At 39.9% G+C, this 18,260-nt stretch overlaps 1 protein-coding gene across 19 annotated transcripts in view; it reads right to left on the bottom strand.

The window, feature by feature from the left end:
• MICAL3 (microtubule associated monooxygenase, calponin and LIM domain containing 3) overlaps positions 1-18,260 on the bottom strand; it is a 173,231-nt gene that overhangs the window by 89,546 nt on the left and 65,425 nt on the right. For all 19 annotated transcript variants that reach the window (XM_074538878.1, XM_074538877.1, XM_074538896.1 and 16 more), the window contains exons 2-14: positions 17,142-17,517; positions 11,507-11,714; positions 10,054-10,170; positions 9,271-9,372; positions 8,536-8,691; positions 7,913-8,013; positions 6,686-6,943; positions 6,019-6,134; positions 4,614-4,740; positions 3,999-4,092; positions 2,718-2,865; positions 1,277-1,473; positions 392-504 (exon numbers count right to left, since the gene is read on the bottom strand). In XM_074538878.1, the coding sequence (XP_074394979.1) occupies positions 392-504; positions 1,277-1,473; positions 2,718-2,865; positions 3,999-4,092; positions 4,614-4,740; positions 6,019-6,134; positions 6,686-6,943; positions 7,913-8,013; positions 8,536-8,691; positions 9,271-9,372; positions 10,054-10,170; positions 11,507-11,714; positions 17,142-17,405 (2,001 nt within the window). In that variant the 5' untranslated portion in view covers positions 17,406-17,517. The remainder of the gene's footprint in view (positions 1-391; positions 505-1,276; positions 1,474-2,717; positions 2,866-3,998; positions 4,093-4,613; positions 4,741-6,018; positions 6,135-6,685; positions 6,944-7,912; positions 8,014-8,535; positions 8,692-9,270; positions 9,373-10,053; positions 10,171-11,506; positions 11,715-17,141; positions 17,518-18,260) is intronic.

The raw sequence follows: 18,260 nt of genomic DNA, 5'->3' as shown, positions 1-18,260 counted from the left end.
CTTTTAATCAGTTTAGTTGCAAAGCTTATTTAATTCCCTGTGCTCATTCTCCATTTGTTTAAGAAAAGAGGTGTTTTCCTAGATACTCCTCAGGGGATTGTAACTTTCCACTGGACAATTCTTCAACACTTTCAAATCATTAAAAAGTGAGCAACTAGCTATGTTCCAAGAGAAAATATATGCCCAAGTACTACCACAAGGCTAAGCTTTTAAGACTAAAAAACACCTCTAGGAGTACATACTAGAGATGTAATTTTGCAGTCATAAAGGTCATGTATTTTCCCATACCAAGGGCTGGTGAGCACATGGTCTCTAGCAAACTAACAAACACTCACACCTGCATTTTTAGCACCATGGCTGTCCAAGTGCCCCCAGGGCTATGCCTGCTTACCTTGGGAGTGCGCTTCCGAGAGATGCTTTGTCCCAGTTTGCTGAGGAAGGAGATGGGAGACTTGGTACTGGCAATCAGGGCAGCCTTTTCCTCTGCATTCAGCTCCAGGCTATCTGTTAGTGACAACAGGCACAACAAGGGAATGCCATGAAGTTTTCTCTGTGGCACTGTTATTAAATACTCAACTGAAGGACTCGCTGATTCAGTTCTTTCAGGGTTTATAACCACCTGTGTTTACTCTATTTGCTTTTATATTTAAAGAACATGCTTTAAGGAACATGAGCATCAGTATTCTTAAAAAGAGTACAGAATTTTAGAAATAATACATTACACTTACTGTATTTTTAAAAGGCTATTAAACCCAATTTTTTCCCCTTGCCAGAGAGACACATGTGAATTAAGATCACCAGTAATAAAGAGCTGTAACAACATTATCAATATTTAAAGGCTGGCCATATTGATTTGGGTTAGGTAATTACATCTTTCAGTTCTGATTAAAGATGTTTTGTTCCAAAGATGGCCTGAATTTAGTCTCACCATTCACAGATGATAAATAGGTATAAAACTCAGCTGGTGTTTTGAAATTACTTGTTCAACAACTACTAGCAAGGCACATTAGTTAAGACAAACAATAGTAAGAAAGCAGAAAATTTATCTAGTAGTGCTGAAGTGGACTTTTGAGGACACTATTGTATATTAACTTCTTTTTTTGCTCCTGCTGCTGCTAACATGGTTTTTATCAGCACCAGTAACAAGTCAACATTTTGTAATGTAAAGCTACAGTGACTCAATGTGCTCAGCAGAAGCAGCATGAAGGTGACTGAAGCACCCACATTCACCCTGGAGCAGCCTTTAAATCCCACAGAAGTGCCCCAAACTGCTTACCACTAGAGGGGATGGTGTCTTTGAACATCTCATAGAACTGTGTGAGGTACATCACCATGGACAGCTTATCTGGCTCTCCAACAGATGCCATTTCCTTTCCAGTCATAATGGGAGAGATCCCAAACTCTTTCTCAGCGATGTCAAAGGCCAGTTGGTTGTTCTTCTCTACATCGTGCTCATCCAAGGAATCAAAGTCTCTGCAAGGGGCAAAAAGAGGCCTTGCAGTGAACCAAGCAGAAACCAGTCTTCTGAAAAAACTCAGACATCCATCTTTTTTTTTCTCTTGAAATGTTAATTCTATTTTCCACCAACATGGCAAAGTTGATGCTACTTAACCTACAGTGAACTTCAGCTCAAATATATGCTTTTAAAATTTGTTTGCTCCTGTTAAACACCTAGACTTTTCTTCTTAAAAAGCATCATCCTCTGAAATACATCTCCACTTCCTCCTCTACTGGAAGACTGTACAGTGCCTCCTACATAAAATCTTCTGCGCACCTGGAACTAAATTAAATCTTGACTTTTTGTCCCCTTTTCTCCTGACTGATCCACATTTTTATCCTGCTGTCTTTTTCCAAAACTTGTATAACTATATGAAAAACTATAGCTTGTAGAGAGTTACATGTAGCATTTTAAAAGCTGTTTGAACTCCCCACAAGCTATAAAGCTATTAAACTGTGTAGTTCATGTTTACTTAAGTACACTAATACAGAAGTAATTCAGTGCATATGGATTGGAATAACTCCACATTTTTTCAGTATGTTTTACAGTGGATTATGTCTTCAAGTACAGCTCTAGAATTTACTTTTTCTGATGTCTCTTTGGGGAGTTGGAGACATTTCAGATTAAAGTACCAGAATCTTCGCTGTCTTCACTTTTTACAGCCAGTGTTTTCTCATTCCAGAATCTGGGCACTATTTTACCCAATATGTCACTGAAGAGGACACTTCTGCCCTTCACCCATGTCAGTGTGCAAACAGTAACAACCTCTTCATTTAGGCTGTGGGTCACTACTTCTAGAAAGAGCAGCCTCAAAATCTTTAGGAAACACTGCTTTATAAAACAGGAAATTTATAAAGGGCTACGCAGAGACTTGTTCACAAGAGATTTAACTGAAGCTATGAACTGTTCCTTACTCACTTCACACATAAAATTTGTCAGTCAATAATGCTTTCCAGTCAGTACCAATTTGAAGCTTAATTCTGCCAAATCATCCAGAAGGGAAAATGACAACACATTTATTTTCAAATTCATCAAGCTATCATGACCTTCCATTCTGCCAGTGAATCACTGGATATTGGTTTCCATCAAGTTTAATTGAATTCATTTCAATCTATTTCTTCATAAGTCACAAATGCACTGCCTCCAACTCCATATTATTAGTTCCAAACACCACTAATTTCCTGCTCCCCCCAGTGATTTGAAGCAGCCAGTTACTCACATTAGGTCTGGACGGTATCTGTGGATAATGGCACACAAAGCTAAGCCACTTTTCCATGACATTGTCAGATCTGTCACATTAACACCAGCATATCCATCAGTCTGCCTCTGGCACCAACTGAGCAATTTACTAGAGCGAGCTACAGACTCTGTCAAAAAAAAAAAAGCACATTTTAAGATAGAAATGAACAACAGCTCAAATTCTAAGTACAACACAAACCCCCATAAATCAACAAGCAAAACTTTAATATAAAAAACAAGTTCTTTCTACAATGGGTAATGGAGGACAGGATTCTTATTTTCTTTCAAAAATACTATCAATATCTATTTTAGATCCAAGAAAGTATTTTTAATTCACTGAAAAGTAATTATCTAAGTTGTAACTTGCCAGACTTTTCACCCTAGCTATTGTAAAAGAGCCCCAGGAAATATAAAACAACTGCAAAGGCTTGTTAAATATGATCAAAGGGACATACAGTAGCAATGTTCTCTAAAGTCCAGATATACCATTTCTAGTGAAAGAACAGACAAATGTACTTCTGTAACTACTTCTTCTCCCTTGAAAACTTTCCTTTAAAAGCACTGACCTATTCTGACCTTGTCTTACCAGAAGATCTGATGAGATTGCAGCCTAAAGGGACATGGCTGCAGGGCAAAGAGCAGAGACTACACAGCTCTTCAGCAGTGAAAGGGAGGCTTAGCAGCAAAGAGCCACTCTGGGAATCCCAAAACACTATCTGGGCATGCAAAGGGCAAAGTCTGACATAGCCCTCAGGGTAGAGACAAGAAGACAGCTACTGAAATGCTTATCACAAGGCATCTAGCTCTCAGAATAATGCAGGCAAAGTGAGGTTTCATTTAGTTGAGAGATGAGACAAAGAAAAGGAAAGCAGGAACATGCAAGACTGCACAAGCAATACATTCTGATACATTTGCAAGAGTTCTGAGTCTACTGTTAGAGTGAACTCAGTCCAGGCTTCTGCACTTCAAGCAAGGACAATGTAAGAAATAAAGGAAGTGAAAAGAACTGCCTATACAAACAAACGTGCTTAGAAAATTAACAGCATTATAAAGCAAGGGAAATTAGGCAAACAAAAATAAATTCCCATGCTAATGGAAACTTGAAAAATTGTAAGCTCAGACTATTGACAAAACAATTACTGGATACATTTTCTAAATGAAGAGACTGGTTAAATAATACCCTACAGCCCTGCTGCTCTCTAGTTCCGGCACTGATCCAGCTCCAGAATACCAAAAGGAATAGGACAGCAGCCAGGCCTACCATTTCGAGTCAGCTTTGGAGTCCTGGAGTTCACAAAGTTCTCTATCTCCAGGTGAATGTCTTTCAGGTCTCCTGTATTATACAAGTGGCGTACCTAAAATGGCACGCAAAAACACTTAAGATCATCAACATGCCATGCACCCCAGACACACAGAAATAACCAGAAGACAATAAGGAGACATCCCAAGATACAAAAAGGAAGATAAGTACAGGTAGGTAGCAAAAATCCTACCCCAAGAACCTCACAACAGCAAGGATCAGCTCATCAGTGCTGAACATAAAATCTGTTTTATTTTATGACTGCTGCTGCTCAGTGGATACCAAATTGCAACGACAGACTGCTAGACTGGATTATTACAAAGAAAATGCACATGCACACATAGAAAACACAAATTTATAGGTTTCCTGTATCATTATATCACAGTTTAAATTATCAAAATCAAACATTCCTAAAAGGGAATCTGTTCAAGTACAAAGTTTACTTTTGACTGATGCAACTTTCACTGCTTCCATGCTACACACACATCACTCTCTGCCCCCAAAACAATGGCACAGCTTCACCTGAGGGAAGCCACTGCAGATTGCAAGCACTCAGGAGCACCATTTGTGACTTACCTGCTGTGGCCTCAGGAAGTTGACGTTAATATTGGGATATCGGGTGGCAGGATCAATGCTGTAGTGGCTGAAGTTTTTACTCACGTTCTCTGGGGTGGTCTGAGGCAGCAGCCTATAAATGCTTTCCCTTGGGAAAATAACACCAAAAAAAAGTTTGGGGTTTTGTTTTGGTTCATCTGTTTTGTTTAAGCTTTGTGGTGGTTTGGGGTTTTTGGTTTGTTTTGGCTGGTTTGAGGTTTTGTTCTGCTTTTGTTTTTTTTTAAGAGATGTATCACTACTACTATGGCTAAGTAAACTCTGGAGAGATAAACATTCAAATCAGAAATCTAACCACTTCAGACACTGCATAGCTAACAGTCAGCATAAACCATATTAAAATCTACACTTTAATACAACTTCAGAATTCCAAAGGACAGAAGAGAACAATACATTAAGTGAAACTGAAGGGGCTGCCCAGGACAATAAAGGCACTGAGATACAGGAAGGGCTCAGGAAGAGGGGCCACCAAGGGGACTGAAGCATCTGATCTGTGAGGAGAGACCAGGAGAACTGGGTCTGTTCAATATGTGGAAGAGAAAGCCCAGGGAAGATCTTACTGCTGTCTGAAGTGACTAATGGAAGGGTGATGAAGTCTGGCTTCAACAGCAACATTATTTTCCTCGCTGTTTTTTTAAATTCAAACAAATGGAATTTTAAGTATGAACTGTGCGATTGTGCAATTTTAGAAATTATACTATGGTTTCTGATGGTCAGAAGCTGCAGTTGCTGAAGTTTAAAATAGGACCTAGAAACTGTTGCTTTTACTCACTCTGTCTTCTAATTACCCGAGTTCTGATCTCCAAGAGAGTCCCTTGAGTCACCAAAATCACACTGGGGCAAAGCTGATTAACACATCAAGAACTCAATACTTCAAAAGAGACAAGATGCTGTTTGGCTTACATGAAACAAAGTCACCAAGGACAACATGAAAGATAGCAAGTCACAGCTTCCTTACAAGGAAATAATAAAAAGTATTCACGAGATAATAGGAGACAGCAAGAACTTTTGTATCTGGTACTTTAAATGCATCTACATCTTCATCTGGTTTGCCATGGAAGGGCTGGTGACAGTCAGGCTCAATTTGTCCGTGCAATGTCAATAAGCACCTAAAAAAAGATTCCTCATCTAATCTTTTAAAACTAGGACCAGGAATAGCAACATTTCTTACTCATCCATATACTTCAGTTTATCAACTCCTTTGAAATTTTTTTCTTTAACTGAATTATACCCTCATGCATTCTCTAAAAACAGTGAGAGTCTGTATCTCTCATTCTGTCTACATATTTGCACTAAAAGAAACTGTAATGAATGATGAGATGTTGGAGAATTGGATTAGAACTGTAAATGTATTCACTTTCTCCATTACCTCTCTGCAAGGACTTCCAAAGGACTGGCTCCGAGCGACCAACTTCGTACCATCCAAGCAGAGTCCATTGCAGCCAAAAATCCCCTGGCTATTCCAGTTCCCATTGGCCAAAACGGCTGATATTACAGGTTACCAAAGGAAAAAAAAACAGAGAAAGGAAAATCATCACTTAGGGAAAATCTTGAAGTATCAAGTACATATTCAGGCAGTAATGTGCTGGGAAATTATAACTCAGTAATTAGCTTCAAGTTCCACTCCCACTGGGCTAGAGGAAACCAGATGTACAGTGAACAACTCAAGAGCTCTCCCAAAGCCAGTGCTCCTCTATTTCCAACAGTAATTCATAGCCTGGGGTGCCTTAACAGCTTCTCTTCAAGACAGCACTTTTTAAACTAACTACAAAATGCTAACTACTAGCAGGCCTACAGCGGGTTCTCTACAGAGTCAACAAGAAGCAGATGGAACAGACAGAACTTCAGAAAAAGCTCTGCACACATTTTCTTAAGCGCGATCATTACCACGCTAAAAATTCTGTTTTCCCAACACTCCCACCCTTCCTTCCAACCTCCCACTTTCTTCTATAACAAACAGCAGCTTTCCTTAGAGCGCCTCTCTGTCAGGCACACGGATCTCAGTGGTTTGTGCTCATTCGGGGCTGACCACGAACCTCCAGCAGGCTGTCCCCGACCAGTGCCACGAGGAGCTGGTGGCCGTTCTGCTCGCGCACCAGGGCGGCGTTCTCGGAGGCATACATGCACGTGAAGTCAAACATGGCGACGTCGGGCTGCCCGTAGTGGTTGATGGCAAAGTCCAGCGAGGGCAGCTGCTGGTTCGTGGAGAAATCTGCTGCCTCCCTGGCATAGTTCAGCAAAGCCTCCTGGTCCACGTTCTCCCGGGACAGCAAGACCTCCGTGTCAGCATGGTCCTGCCAAAACCAGCGCAGTTAAAGTGCCATGGTCAAACCCACAAGTTTGTTTTAAGATTGGTATATATTGTAGCTAGCATTAAAATTCTGAGAAATCTACTCATACAAATTTTCTTGCTAATTTCTTTTATCCCTATGTGTGTTACTACTTCCAGGAGAAAATCTACTGTATTTGTGGGGTGCCTCATGGCAAGAAGCAATGATGAATTTGACTCCATGCTCTCAAAAAGCTAATTTATATTAAAGAATGCTATACTAAACTATACTGAAGAATACAGAAAGGATACTTACAGAAGGCTAAAAAGACAATAATGAAAACTTGTGACTCTTTCCAGAGCCTTGACACAGCTTGGCACTGACTGGCCAATAAGTCAAAACAATTCATGTGAAACCAATGAAACAATCAGCTATGGGTAAGCAAACATATTCCACATGTGGCACAACACAGGAGAAGCAAATGAGACAAGAACTTGTTTTCCTTTTTCTCTGAGGCTTCTCAGCTTCCCAGGAGAAAATCCTGGGTGAAGGGATTTTTCAGAAAATATGACTGTGACAAAAATCTATAGATCTTTTATTGCAAACAGTAATGAGTCCTGCTTGCATTGCTGACTGTGAAAGGGCTAAGAAACTTTTGAGTATTTTTCATTCCCATAAAATAAGAGAAGCTCAAGTAAGCTATTAAACGTTCCTTCAAAATATTTTATCTTAGCATGAGCAAAACTCCCAAATCTACAAAAGGAGACAAATTTGAAGAGGACAGGTTTTGTAACACTTGTCTGATGATTTACAATACTTCAGAAGGGCATTAACTGCCTTTTAGAACACAATTACATTCATGTTCTAAAGTAACAACTGTAGAAAAACATTATGTGATGGAGGAGAAGCACATTTTCCTACCTTCACTTTACCAAAAGTAAATTATCACCACAATTTTAGTTTACAGAGAATACAGGAGAAGTTAATACCCACATGCCGTATCACTCCTTTATCCAGCAAGCTCTGCTTTTTGGCAGTCATGACAAAGTAGTGTGTATCATCCTTGTAGTAGACAATGTTCTCCAAGTCAATGCCTTGTGACAGAACAAAAGACATGGTAATGAAGGAACAAGTTAGGAGTTATGTGCAACAGAAGTTCTACCAGAAGAAAGTAAATTGAAATTATTAGAAAGAGAATATGCCAAGCAACTTTCTACCATGTTCTGGGTGACTTTAAAATCTGAACTGTCAACAAAACCACAGCACATTTCACCTGCATAAAGCTACCTCTTTTAAAAAATCCATTTATCATCACTCTAAGGTTTGCATTCAGATGTGGAGTGCAAAAACAAAACTCTGGATTCATGACCTCTTCCCATTTAGGGCTTTGATTTCCTGAAAACCATAAATTCTCCACTTCTGAATCAAAATGACGCACAACTGCTTTGTACAGCAGAATAGCTACAAAAATAGGGAAATCACATTTCAGAGGCAGCAATGACTGACTGCACAAGATGTTTGTTTCTTGGTTAAACACATAAATCTGAGCTGCAAAATCGTAATTATAAAAACAGAGAGTTTATATTTCACTGGAAATCTGTCAAGTGCTGGCAAACCTGTGGCATCTCGGAGATCCTGGAAGAACTTCTGGTTGAAGATGAAGGCCACACCGCTGATCTCTTCTACTTTGGCTTCAGCTGTGGTGTTGCGATTGATGAAGTTTGCTGTGATAGCGATTGCAAGCTTGCCGCGGAATTCCTTCCGGCGAAACCCTGCAGGAAGGATAAAGTGGCAAAGCTGAAAAGCAAACACACCTCCAGAGAGGGATCAGTGCGCCACAGACAGGTGCACTCACACAGTAAAGGGAGAGAAGGGAATTGATGAGCTACAAACTCCTCCAAAGAGGAAACAACAATTGCTTCATCAGAAAAGTGTTGTTTAGGGAAAAAGCTCCCCACCACACTCTCATCTCTGTTCCTAAAGCTGCAATTTCCAATTAAAAACAAACAAAAAGGGATTCTCTGCTACAAAGAATAATACTCAACACCTCAGTTCCTACACTCAAAGGTAGGAGTGACAATACTACTTAACTAAAGAAAAAATGTAGGAAAAATTATCCAGATCAAAACCCCTTATGTCTTTATTGGTTTAGAGGAAGAAAACAACCACCACCCACATCTCTGCTATAAATGGATTTTTATATGGACTTTTAATCTCCCAGTCACTTGTCACCTGTCCCTATCACACTATCAAGTGTCTTTCCAGATGTTGATTGGTGTGTTAAAGGCCAACAATTTGTTCCAACAAATTTAAGAATAGCTTCTGTTTGGAGGTGAATTATGAACCATTACCTTCTAAGGTGTTTCTCCTGCCATCCCCTCCAATGATTACTTCAAACTCATACTCAGACACTGGATGGGTTTTGGGATGGACCAGTGCACGCCAACCTATTCCTGTAGATAAACTCCAAGTTAGCGACAATATAAATGGCAGTAATAATAGAAAAAAATTAAATAAAACCAGTTCTTACTATCAATAAATCCTTCAACACACAATCAGTCAAGAAACCCTGCAGGACAGCTACACTGATGACAGGGCTATTCCTGAAGCAGCAATTCCATGTGAATCAGAGGTAAACATAACTCTGCCAAAACTCCCTTAATTCCTTTAAGGGCCCCCTACAAACTTCTCTTCTGCCTATACAATTAATAAAAGGCCAAACTATAAGTAAGCTACAACTCCTGTGGTGATCAGAGAACAGGTTTCACAGCGATACCAAAAGCATTACAAGGATCATTCACCAATGTAAATACACTTAGTGAATGCAAAGAAAGGAGTTGTTTTAAAATGTTAGCAAAATGTTACATAATAGGCTTAAGTATTTTAGAAGCAATTACAATTTACCATGTCTTGGTCTATTTCTGTGCAGTTCTCCTGGTGACTTTGTTTCATTCAGTAACTAATTTGTATTTGCCACTAGAAAAAGCAAATCCTACTAAAAATCCAAGCAAAATGGATTAATAACTATTCTTATTAATGGGGCATGAGGAAAGGACCTAACATCATAAGCCGAATTAAGGAGTGTATCCTACACAACTCCCCCCTTCTCTACTGCCCATTTCAGTGCTACTTGCTTTCATTCTCCTGGTCCTCTGGAGGGTAAACGAGCCCCCGGAACTCCACGTTGACATGGATCTCTATTCCCAAGATCAAGGCAACCTTCAAAAGGATCAGCTGGAGCTGACGGATACCTGCAAGAAAAAAAGCAGATTATAAAGAAATAGAAGAAAAAGAAAAGAGCCCAAGTGCCCATGTGTGTCTGTGTGACATTACTGATATCCTGACAAAGGCCAGCTGCTACTCCTTCTTCCCCAAGGTGTTCCCAGCATTTCAACCAGGCACCACTGGTGTGTGATTTCACAGCATCACACAGCTAAGAAAACTCTACACAGCTGAAAACCCAACCCTTTCCAAAGCATAAAAAGTAATTTTTTAGTGTTTCAGTCCCCTAACCAGCAACAAGGGTAACAACCAGGACGTGAGCTGCAGGAGAGGGAGGGAGGACAGCACAGGCAGGACTGCATTTGTCACAGATGGCAGAGAGCCACTGGATCAGCCTGGCTATAATACTGACCTGCACTTCCATCCCAGCACCTCTGGGTTAGTGAGGGCACCTCTCTCCTCTTCAGGTAACTTTGGCAATGAGAATGAAAATTGCAGTGTGCAAACTCAATGAATTTGAAGAAAAACACCTTACTGTTATATTTCAGAAACTGAAACAAAAACATCCTTCACCCAAACACTAAATTTTAGCTGTGCTGATACACAAAAAACCCCCAAAATGCATAAAAATTGGAAGAATAAAAATGAAAATAAATTAGAGGGGAAAAGCAATCTGCAAGGCTGAAGTTACAAAGAAGTCTTCCAGTTTTACCATTTGTTGCCAAATTAAAAAAAAAGAAAGACAACACAGCCTGGTGGGCAACACCTGGTTGCGCCTCGTACAGTCAATTTTGGGGAAGAAAAAAGAAAAGAAAAATAACTCCTACTACACCAAAGCATTCAGCTTTCAAAGAGGACTGATTTAACAGAATATAAAAATCATCAAGATTATTCTCAGTTTTAACACAAACATCCATTTAATCAAAACATATCTTCATCGCTCTCCTGAACATGAACAAAGCCAAAACTGTTCCTCCTTTCTCCAGACTGAAATTCACAAGAATGTTCAAAAGCATGCACTTATTTTTCTTTACAAGTTACTCAAGAGAAACAGAACAATGTGGCAGCTGCAGGGATGTATCAGCAAAAAACAGAAAAATTACCCATTAAAAGAAAAGAAAATGTTTGAGCTTTAAGTGTACTTTTCAGTGTAGGAAGAAGCTATGCCTTAGGAATATCTAAGAGATGACAGATAAACATTGCATATTTTAATCTCACGACCAGCCCAGAATGCACGATGCAAAAGTAACGCTGAAATACACCACAAAAATTTGAGAGCAGGGACTGTGTAGGCTGCATGTTCACCCTCACCTTCCTCCCCCCAGGAAGAAGCAGTGCTGCTGTGCCAGCCCTGCCTGTACTCACTGATATGGTCTATGGATCCTGCACAGAATTTGCCGTAGAACTTTTTGGCGCCGAGGCCGCGGAGGTCGTGGATGGTGAAGGGCCAGAGGTGCAGCACGTTGTTGCGGGAGAAGGCGTCCCTCTTCTCTATCACCACCACCTTGGCTCCCAGGAAGGACAGGTCGATGGCTGTGCGAAGGCCACAGGGTCCAGCCCCAATTATCAGACACTGCAAAACAACAGCACTGAGTGACTGCACAGTCCTTGGACAAATGGGATTTCTGCGGCAGCTTCTGAGCATCCCACAGCTCTTAGGAAGAAGTGCTCTTGGTCTGAAACAAGCTGAAATCTCAGATCAGTCTGTTTCAACCTGCTAAGCTCTGCCATTGATAAGAAGAAACCATGACCTGAAAATTAAGTATATTGCAGAGCAGTGAAAATACTCAGGAAGCAGGCAAGTAAAACTGTGTGCTTGCAAGCCTTGCTCTAGGAAGAGCTGCCAAGTTATACTCTCCAAGTTACCTGGAGAACAGCAATATTTCTGAAGGCTTCTCCCTCCCACATTCCACTTCTTTTTCTTAAAAAAATAACAAAACAGAAGATCAAAACAACCCCCAAAAAACAAAAACAAAACCACTGACAAGTTTTCCTCTCATCTTCCAAACACTGAGCTGGCCTTTCTTAAGAATATCTTCAGTAGTATTCCAACAGCTACAGCAGACAAACACAAGACACTAATGTTTTAATAAACACCATCATTTGGAGTAACAGAATAAAAGAGTACCCAAGTCAGAGCACAATATTTTATGCCTTTGGTGTTGCATTGGGGCTTCTACTACTGCAGCAAAGGAGACTTCAGGGAAGTAGACATCATGTAAACAAAACCTTTGTGTGATCAGACAAATCTTCTCTCCAACCTAACCTTTGTCATATGAAAGGTCCTTCACCTTCCCTTATCTCTTTCCACTTTACTCACAAACACCATCAGATGCTAATAAACAACTCGAGAATGTAAAATACGCGCGTGTCTAGCGTTGAAGTACCTTCTGAGAACAGAATGATGCAGCAAAATACTCTCAGATTAAAAACCCAAGGTAGTCAGGAGACACTTTTTACCCACAGAAACTGAGGTCCACAGAGAAAGTGTTGGTATGTGCAGTCATATAAATACAGTACACAGTCCATTTCTTTGTTTGTACTTTGATTTCTACCGAGTAAACCAGAGACCTTGTTACAGAGGTGCCTGCTGCTGCTGCCACGTGATTCTCTTCCAGATCCTTATGGCTGCACAAGAAAGCTCTTTGAGAAACTCTTAATTATGCCAAAATTTAACTATGAGCCAGTGTTCTGATAAATAATCAATCCCAAAAAGCAAAACTTGGTGTTTAGTGGTCATCCCCATCTGACAATTTTCACAGGCTGCCATGTTCTCACCACTTACTCACTGGGGCACAAACTCTGCAGGCACCATGAAACTGCAAATGTAAAGCCTGAATGATGGAAAACCAATTACAGCAGTGATGGCATAGCTATTGACATGCAAATTCCACGTAGGACTACAGAAGAAGATAAGGAGTCACATAAATCTGAGGGCAGAGATCCAAGTCTAGAGGAAAGGGAAGGGAATAATAACACCACTGCTGCTTTAGTGGCTTCAGGAACCTGAAAGCATTTGGGACAAAAGGCACACCCAACCTCTGAGCTAATAAATAACTAAATAAAATTGCATATTGAACAGGTAATCTTGAACAGGATCCTCAGTTAGATCTATATTCTTCCAATTTTAATATTGCTTTCTTTGTAGGTAAGTGTAATTCCCAAACACCCCCTTGTCTTTCTTTTCTAAAGCTTTTCAGAAAATAAGCTCAGCACATCATACTTATTCAGGTAATAACTACGGTCTTCAAAGAGCCAGGATTTCAATAAGCAAAAAGAACACACTGAATTGGGTGATTTTTATTCTTTGACAAATTTCCACATATAAAATATTTATGATGAAGTACACAACAACAAAGGAATTGTACTAAAATCAGACTATTCAAACTCGGGTTTCATGAAATTACAAGCCAGTTGCCTGCAACTTTGTCACAGGAACTTAAAAGGGTTTTTCCCCTCTCTATCCTTCCTCTTTGCTCTCATAGTAGGATGTGGTTAAAAGCACTTAAGTTTTGATTAAGATTCTATTTATTCTCAATGTAAAATACTCAGACAAGTAATTTATGGTCAACGTTGCCTTTTTTAAAATTCCATCACAAAACCATTAAATTATGTTGTTATAAGACATAAATTCTAAGCACAATTAAAAACAGAAAAGATTCTTTTCCAACTCTAATGCTTCTTCCAGCATCACATCTCTCATAAAAACCCACCTTCTGATACTCCCAGTCAGCAGTAACCCCATGACATGCCAAGTACAGCCAAATAAAGGCAGCTACTGTTATTCTTGTTCCCTTTCCCCTCAGTGACTCCAAGCAATTGCTGCAATCCCCTGCACTGAAGCTGTCTCACCCCTCAAAAACACTTCTTGCTCAAGATCTTTCAGAGAGATTATATTAAGTTTCCAGTAACAATGCCATGGTAATGGAACATCAAATGCAAACTCAAATGCTGTATTCTCTGTATAACCAATGGAGAGAGAGCACCATTTGTAACTATTTACATTTGAACAACCCATCACGTCCAAGACACTTTCATGAACTCTGATTATCTGAATTCTGGTTAGCCTGGATGCTGGCCATGTGCACAAACTGGCCAGCTCCAGGCACAGCACTTCAACCCTGAACAATTTTTAAATGGGCAATTAAGAGTCATCCCACAAAGTATGAAAGCTTCAGAACTGGTTTATGTTCAAGTGTACAGAAGCCAGGCTTCCTAAAGAAATTATTGACTTCTGTTCTGACCTAGATAAAACCCTAATCTTTATTTTAAATTCTATCATCTCCACATGCCCACTTAAATCTCTGTACCTTTTAATCAGCAGTTTGCAAATTCCATTAAACATTAGGAATATAAAGCCAAGAAAGTTAGGAAACATCAAATCACAGATGACTCAGTTTTCAAAAGGCCTCTGCTTTAAACAGTTATGATAACCTTTTACGAGTAAAGTAAATTTAAACATTTAATGGCAGATACTATTTGGATAGGGAACTAGAAATTAATAGAAACATATATGAAAAGATAAGAGGAATATATGGTGAAATTTGGTTTAAAAAATATGTTCACTGCAATCATTGCCCAGTTCCATCACTGTGGTCCTTCACACCAACACCAGCAAGTTCTGAGGTTTTTGTCTCATCATTCAAAGAGGGACAGTCCCACATGAGCCTCTCTGTTTATCTCACCACCACCCCACCACAGGCTACTTCTACACTCACTCTCTGGATCCCAGCTCTCCAACTCCATTCTCACTCTCTTTAACTTGGCTTTGCTGCATCAAATAGGTTCAGCTTTTGGAGGATTTTAAATCCCTAGCAACCTCTTCAGTCCAACATCACTCCCAGGATGCTTTACTCCTTTTATCCACTTTATAACTGTACTTGAAGAGAGGTTTTAAAGGCACTTGGTTACATGTATTTACTCAAAGCACACCCTTTTCTGATGACTTTTGAGCCTCAGTACTCCTCTGGGTCTCCAGTTATTCCTTCAGAGCACCATCTGAAGGACTCAATTTCTCTCATTCCTCCCACTGACAACTTCCCAGGGGGATTCACCCATGATCTCATGTGATCTTGCTCTATAAACTGTCTTTGCATCACCTCATCAGAGACACTGGTTTAATCAGCTTTGTCAGAGCTGTCAAGTCACAAAACCTCAAGAGTTGGCTACTTTTTGGCCAAGTTAAAATCCCTACCTTTCTGACATTTCCTTGTGGCTGCCTAGTTGTTAATTCAAGCTCAATAACACCAAATGGAGCTCTGATGTCCTTCTAAACTCAGCTCACCACTTCCCGTGGATATAAATGTCACACTCAATTTTCTGAATGCCTTTCATAGCTGGATGTCACCCTCCACTCACATCTGGTTTTTGTATGCTCTCACAATCAAGCACCATCCACTTATCTGCCCATTAAATCCCTTCTTTAATGTTTCATCTCTATTATTGAACCAACCTTTTCCACAGTGTTAACAAATACAGTCAGAGCCTAGATGCAAAAATCACTCTTAGAGTCTATTATTCAAATAAGTTTAAAACCTCTACATCTTGCTCCTTCCATCTCTTTGTCCTAACAGCATAAACCACTTCTTTTCATTTCACAGCCTTAAACACCTTAGTTCAGCTCAACCCATTACGTTTCATTCAAAGTAAGAGCAATTCCTGAATCTAATGAATGCACAAGGTAATTAGTTTTGCAGAAAATTTAGAGTTTTTCTCCATGATGCTCATAGCACTTGGAAACTTATTCCTAAGCATACACAAAACCTATTACATTCATCTTCTGGTAAATCCTTCCTTTCTTATCTTATGTTGCCTGAAAAATGAAAACTTTAACAGTGGTTGGATTTTTGGGGCGTTGAAGCTGCTGCCCACTGTGGCTACCAACAGTGCCCAATTGTTTGATTTTCAGAGTTTACCTGAGTTAACACTATAAATGCCTCCATCCTTATGAAAATGGCCATTGGAAAGTGAAACAAGATAAACTACTAAGAAACTAACATAACTTTCTAATATCCAGTTGGGGGAAACTATAAGTCCACCAATCTGAAATTGCATTCTCAAAACAAGATATATTCTCCCTCAATTCCATACTGAGGAATTAATCATTAACTCTTCCAATTAAAGTACTTCCTTCAGATGCCACTCCTTCCTATTCAAGGGAAGGAGTGGCATCTGTTGTCCTCAATGAAGGAGGACAGAATGCTGTTCTCATTTTATCCTATTCTGCACTATTTGTCTATCTTGAAAAAAAAAGTGCTTGATTATTTACCAACCTATTCTATTCACATTTCAATAAATGATATAAAGAACTGCTTTCAAACTGCACTGTCCAAGGGGAGCAGCACATAAATACCAACTCACAGTAATTCAGGTTTAAAAAATAGTAAAATGCTCTGCATGTGTGTGTAAAAGCAGGAATTCCTGCAGTAAATACCATACATACCAACCTTTTAAAAATAATTGGTATGAGTTTCCACAGCATATTTTTTTCTTTGAACCTAGAATAAAATTGATCACTTTCTAAATAACAGGAAACAGTCTGTTTTGCCAAATTGGCAGAAAAGTTCAGTTTTCTTGAGAGAGTCATAAGAATTTTCAAATTGCAACTGGAAATTTCCAAACATGCATATTTTGGATCCTAGAATCCAACAGCACACATTCCTGTTACTGTCAAAATGCAAAAAGGAGTCAACCAAGATTAAAGGTTTACCAATTAAGACTTTCCAAGGCATCTATCTATAGGACCCATGCCACAAAAACTTACACTGCAAGAACTTGCTGGCTGCTCCTCCTGAATAAAATACAAACATTCAGGTGGGCAGTCACATCTGGTGGTGACAAAAGGAATTTCTGATTGCTGATCAAATGCTAAAATTGTGACAACATTGCTGAAACTTCCCTGGCTTACACCAGACAATATTTTCCTACATCCACACCTTTTCAGTGTGTATTCCAGAGGGATTGGGTAAAGCTGCCTGGCCCATGGTGACTGAAGCCTTACCTTGGTGTTGGCGCATGCTTTCCCCTTCTTGTAGTCCTTGTGGCTGCCTCTTTTATCCAATTTGGCCCACAAGGCTTTGGCTTTCCAGTAATTGAGCTTGGACTTGAGTTTGTGGTAGAAGGAACGATAGTCCTTGGGCTTTAGCTCCAGGTAGTCACAGAGCTCCTGGAAAGCCTTGAGAGTCCCCTTGCAGGTGGAAGCCTGGACAAATCTGTCAAAGAGAACATGAGCCTGGTTCACCTTCTCATTTTTACTTTCCTCCATGCTTCACACGTGGCAGCTGCCCAGGGGGGCAGCTGTGCTCTTCCAGTCTGCCAGATTTCCTGATGTTGTTCTGCTGAGCCACTTTCACCTCTGCCTTACAAGCATTATTAACCTGTAAAACAAAAAGAAGAAAGAGCAAGTTCAGTTACTCTTTTTCATTCCAAAACTTTGTCTAAGCCTGCTGAACTGAGAGCCCAGATTCCCAGTCAGTCCTCAGCTGATTGATATCCCAAGTATTTCTACCCAGGCTGACTGAAGAGGAGGCTTCCAGAGTTCACTGAGCCTCACTGCAGACAGCAGCACATCTCACATCTCTGTTAAATCACAGAATATTTTAACCTGAGCCAAGTTTTATCCAAACTCATTCTGCAAGAAGAGAAGTTCCAAGTAAACATGCAGATGTTACATGGTGTCTGGAAGAGGGCAGAGGCTGTGAAACAGAACAAGCAGACCCTACTATGTTGCAGTTACTGTGTAACACCACAGCAACAGTTATGGGCTGGTGTTAAAAACACTACTGTCACAAAACACTTCAAGAGTCTGTGCTCCATCAGTGAAACAAGGTTTTGTGCCTTCGTTCTAAAAAGACACTTCTTTGGTCATGATAAATAGAGATAAGAGGATGGCATAGCAGAAGCTGATATAGAGTTCTTGCCAAGACTGGTTTTTGCACAGTGATGCTTACTGTGATCTTAAAAATAAGTTAAACCTGCTAATAGCAATCAATTTCTTGGAATAACTAGTCAAGGCTGTAAAAAGGAAGCCTGTCTGTGTTGCATAAAGCAGTATAAACATTTCCCTTACCTAAAGCCTACACACATAATTCTGTCCATAAATGAGCAGTGTAAGAGTGAA

Source organism: Zonotrichia albicollis, chromosome 4, assembly GCF_047830755.1.
Source record: "Zonotrichia albicollis isolate bZonAlb1 chromosome 4, bZonAlb1.hap1, whole genome shotgun sequence".
In the NCBI taxonomy this organism is placed as follows: Eukaryota; Metazoa; Chordata; class Aves; order Passeriformes; family Passerellidae; genus Zonotrichia; species Zonotrichia albicollis.
This window is presented reverse-complemented; position numbering and strand designations above follow the sequence as displayed.